The 5,000-nt window shown below is 44.6% G+C and overlaps 1 protein-coding gene and 1 long non-coding RNA gene across 2 annotated transcripts in view; one reads left to right on the plus strand and one right to left on the minus strand.

Moving 5' to 3' along the window:
* LOC118283854 overlaps nt 1-874 on the plus strand; it is a 1,447-nt gene extending 573 nt beyond the window's left edge. The window contains exons 1-2 of the long non-coding RNA XR_004784678.2: nt 1-4; nt 708-874. The exon at nt 1-4 is cut by the window's left edge and continues 573 nt beyond it. This is a non-coding gene — a long non-coding RNA (uncharacterized LOC118283854). The remainder of the gene's footprint in view (nt 5-707) is intronic.
* Nucleotides 1-5,000, minus strand: part of hectd2 (HECT domain containing 2) — a 24,367-nt gene that overhangs the window by 2,619 nt on the left and 16,748 nt on the right. Inside the window, exons 15-19 of the mRNA XM_035606227.2 lie at nt 4,420-4,484; nt 4,177-4,270; nt 2,791-2,865; nt 1,634-1,721; nt 1,423-1,529 (exon numbers count right to left, since the gene is read on the minus strand). Coding sequence (XP_035462120.1) covers nt 1,423-1,529; nt 1,634-1,721; nt 2,791-2,865; nt 4,177-4,270; nt 4,420-4,484 — 429 coding nt within the window. The remainder of the gene's footprint in view (nt 1-1,422; nt 1,530-1,633; nt 1,722-2,790; nt 2,866-4,176; nt 4,271-4,419; nt 4,485-5,000) is intronic.

Here is a 5,000-nt window from a genome sequence, read left to right on the forward strand (position 1 = left end):
CAAGGTGTGACACACACACGCACACACACACACACACACACACACACACACACACACACACACACACAAACACAAACACACACACACGCACACACACACAAACGCACACGCACACGCACACACACTCACACACACACACACACGCTCGCCCACACACACACACACACACACACACACACACACACGCTCGCCCACACACACACACACACACACACACACACACACACTCACACACACACACACGCCCGCCCACACACACCAACCGCAGACGAGCCTCGTCTGAGGCATCGAACACAAACAGAAGAGTAAGAATGTGACATCAGAGATGTGAGGCTGAAAATCGACATGACACAGTTATTGAGCAGTGTCTGATCGGCTCGTCTCTTCTCTGACCCACATTCAGCCGATTAAAAGTCAAACTGTTCCTCTTATCTCACACACACACACACACACACACACACACACACACACACACACACACACACACACACACACACACACACACACACACACACACACACACACACACACTCGTACCTGAACTTGACCTTCAGAGTCCTGACAGTAACTGATAAACCTGGTGGGTCGGGACACAAAAGTCCAAAGGTCACAGTAACACTGACAGCACTTCTGTAAGTTTATAGTTTTGTTTGAAAAAAATGATTGTTATTATATAATTTTTTTTTATTCTCACTACAATTTTACAGAAACGTCCCTGTGAAAGCCCGCTGCCATGGCGACCTGAGTGACGGACGGAGGAGGGAAGGAGGTGATGAGGGAGGAGGAGCAAGGACAACGATACCACAATATTAATTTTTACAGACAAAAAAAGACAAAAACTACGGCTGCTGAATAAAAGATGTATATGACAAAAGAAAATATTTTTTCTCATCATACTGCAGAATCTAGAGAAAATATTTCAAAGCGCAAAAAACCTAAAAGCAAAAAGATTATATTTACTGCGACGTGATTAAAGAGGGCGGTGATATTTGATATTCGATATGTGCCACGCATGTTGTGTATTAACGGGTCCCTCGGGGGCCCCGGGTCCAACAAACGTCCACATGCAGCGATCGGAGTCAGCAGCTCTTTATCAGCTGAGCAAACATTTGCGGAGGGATGAAGATAAACACTCGATCCAGATTGTGCACAAACTCTCAGAGGTTCAGTTCCCGACTGACACACAACAGAGACTCGACACGTCGGGCCTCAGGCAGGGAAACGTTTCCGTACGAACACTTTCGCTCTCAAACTCTACGTACCAGTGATGCAGACATTTCGTATTTTTGAGATTTCCCTCAAATACAAAGTGGTTTCATAACTGCACAGGGAGGAAGCTGAGGCCCAGGAGGAGGTCAGAGGTCAGACCTAACACACACACACACACACACACACACACACACACACTCACAGTGGACTCACCATGAGAGCGTCCGAGGCACACACACTGTGGAAGCCGTGGTAAAAGGCAGCAAACTGTTTATAAATGGATTTATTCAGCAGGAAGTCGACGTAGAGCTGAACGTACTCTGAGAGAGAGAGAGGGAGAGGATTATTACACACACACACACACACAAACTGTATATATAGATGATCAGCGACTGTATATAAAGACAAATCGCCGACGACTCACCCTTCCTGTTCTGCTTGGTGACGGGAATTTTGTCTCCTCCAGGCTTCAGGTTGTAGGATTTCACGACGCCCATCTCCTCCTGGAACACCTGATGGGATCAATACAGTTAAATGTTATAAAGTTAAACAGTATAAAAAAGTTAAAGAGTAAAAATAAAGTTAAAAGCTTTAAATAAAGTTAAATGTTAGAAATGAATTTAAATGTAATAAATATAGTTAAATAGTGTAAATAAAGTTAGATTTTATAAAGTTAAATGTTAGAAATGAAGTTAAATGTAATAAATATAGTTAAATAGTGTAAATAAAGTTAGATTTTATAAAGTTAAATGTTACGTAATATATACATGAAGTTAAATGTTATAAAATTAAATGTTATGAATAAAGTTAAATATGTACAGGAAGTTGAATGTTATAAAGTTAAATGTATACATGCAGTTAAATGTTATGAATAAAGTTAAAGTTATAAAGAAAGTTAAATGTATACATGAAGTTAAATGTTATAAAGTTAAATGTTATGGATAAAGTTAAATATGTACAGGAAGTTGAATGTTATAAAGTTAAATATATACAGGAAGTTGAATGTTATAAAGTTAAATGTTATAAATAAAGGTAAATGCATACATGCAGTCAAATGTTTTAAATAAAGTTGCGCGGCATAAATAAAGTGCAGGGGTTTAAATAAAGTCAGAGCAAACAAGCAGAGGAACCGTGATGTATAACACAGACTATAGACGTCGCTATAGACAGCTGGTGTATACGTGCGGAGAGGTCGGTGGGTTCGTCCTCCTGCAGCACAGTGGTGTGACTGTGAGCAGGAAACTCACACCTCACGCTGCCGTTCACATAATGTTCCTGCTCCATACTGTACACGACCTGCTGCTCCACGTCATGTCACGCTGACCTCACTGTACGCGTCAGAGCAGCCTTCACGACCTGTCATGCAACTTACTGCTGCTGTACATGTGTTCTCCGTCACTGCAAATGAATGAAATGAAACCAAAGACTAAACTGGGCCAATGCGAGACGACAACAGGGTCGCGACCTTAGACAAAGACGGACGACGCGTCTCTTCTTCCTCTCGTTGATGAAAGAAGCTAAAATATCTCAGATTCGGGCGCCGCCATCTTGTGCCGGGGACGTCGTGTGGAGGAGTCTCACCTGGAAGGTGAGGTAGAAGTCGTCCTCCACGTTTCCCTCGTAGCTCAGCAGCTCTGCCAAACCGTGAGCCAGCTCCTGCAAACACACACACACACACACACAAACACACACACACACACACACACACACAGGTAAGGATCCGGGTCAGAGCCGGGACCAGGAGGTCGAGGGTCCGAACCCTGCATCAAACCAGGGACATAAAGAAACCTGACATATTGCAGAGTTAAAGAACGTCCTCAGAGAATAAAACACTCCATCACCTTCGTCTCTTCACTCATTCATTCATTCACTGTTGAACCAAATCGACTGAATCGGATTCATGGATTTGTTTCGTAGTTTTAATAAAAGTTTGCTCCTGTGCAGCATCGCCAGGCTCCTATCTGATGTCCTGCTGTTATGTCACCAGCAGGCCGGTTATAGCAGAGAGTGTGTGTGTGTGAGTGTGTGTGTGCGTGTGTGTGTGCGTGGGTCAGATAACGACCCTGCAGCGGCAGCAGGTGTGTGGAGGTCACTGCCTTGCTAAAAGCTAAAAGCTGTCAATCAAGGAGTCTTGTCTCAGCCCCGTTTCTCATCAAATAACTCGTGAAAAGCAAACGGATCAGAAACATGAAAGCGTGAACCATCATCAGTGTGATGAGAACTACGTCACATGGCAGAAACATCTACATGTCCCATCGGCTGACATGGAGGGGGCGGGGCTTACGACCTACACTGCAGCAGCCAGACACCAGGGGGCGACCACGGTGATTTGGCTCCATGTCGTCCATCTCTATTCAGAGAAAGTACTGTATGTACAACTGTGAGTGTGTGTGTGTGTGTGTGTGCGCGCGCGTGTCACAGATAGAAAAAAGAAAATGGAGGAAACGGCTGATTGAGCTTCACATCTGGAAACTAAACTTTCCAACTTTTCTAAACTAAGTGTTGGTGTGAATTTCTTTTCCAGACGACCGTTTCAGAGTTCAACTTGGGATTTGAGTCTCGATTGTTCACAGAGAAAAACAGAGATCTGAAAAAAAAGAGGAGTGACCAGAATCTGCACATCATCATAAAACATGTTCACAAGAGAAAAAGGCAGATAATGTGATAATATATTCATGAAAAACATATAAACACGGAGCGAAGGTTGCGGCAGACGAGGAGAGATGCAGGGTTTGAGTCGACATTCACGAAGCTAACAAAAAAAAATATCTGGTGTCATCCACAGACTGTATGTCATCACGCCCCACTTGAATCTGTGGAGGTGAAGTGAACTCAGAGGACAACGTCAAGCTCTGGCTCCCTCTGGTGACACAGGGGAGAAGTGCAGGTGTTGCTCTTTTTAAATGTAACTCCGCAGACTGGAGCAGAAAACACTGTCGTAACCGGGCCGCGGCATCGGACACCTACTGGCATGATCTGCTGCAGGTCGTCCAGGGTGGCGGTTGCCATGCCGACGAGGGCGTTTTGGTCACATGGCACAGTGGGAGGAGTGAGGAGCTTCCTGAATGGGGAGGGAAATAATAAAGATGATATTTATATCAGCATCTCCGAGGGGCAGGTGAGTTAATATGGAAACCGGTTCTCACACACACACACACACACACACACACACACACACACACACACACACACACACACACACACACCTACCTGTAACAGTAGAGAGGGAAGTGGATGTCCAGAGCGATGCTGTTGTAAACTGCTAGGCCCATCAGCTGATAGCGAAGCAGGTTAAGGAGGACGTGACTGAAAAGCGTCTGGTGTTTTTGTGATTTCACCGACTCTCACTGAGTCAGTGTCTTCTTGTTGATCTGCTCATTTTATTCTGATGTTCTTTTATTATTTCTTCTGGTATTAAATATTACCAGACGGATCAAAGTGTAAAAACATCAAACCAGTGACAGAGTGAACAGAGATCAGGTACCTGCCTCCCTCTCATCCTCCCTCTCATCACCGTTTGTTCTTTTTGTTTCCATCTTTCCATTTTTACCCCCTCACACTTTCTCTCTCTCTCCTCCACAAATCCATCTCCATAGTGACACAACGCAGAGCGATGATGATTGAAGAGGAACAAGGGAAACTGACAAGTGAGCTCTTAGCACAAGGACACGAGTGGAACACACACACACACACACACACCCAGGACACACACACACACACACACACGCACACACACGCACGCACACACCCAGGACACACACACACACACACACGCACAGGACACACACAGA

Source organism: Scophthalmus maximus, chromosome 10 (genome assembly GCF_022379125.1).
Source record: "Scophthalmus maximus strain ysfricsl-2021 chromosome 10, ASM2237912v1, whole genome shotgun sequence".
NCBI lineage: Eukaryota > Metazoa > Chordata > Actinopteri > Pleuronectiformes > Scophthalmidae > Scophthalmus > Scophthalmus maximus.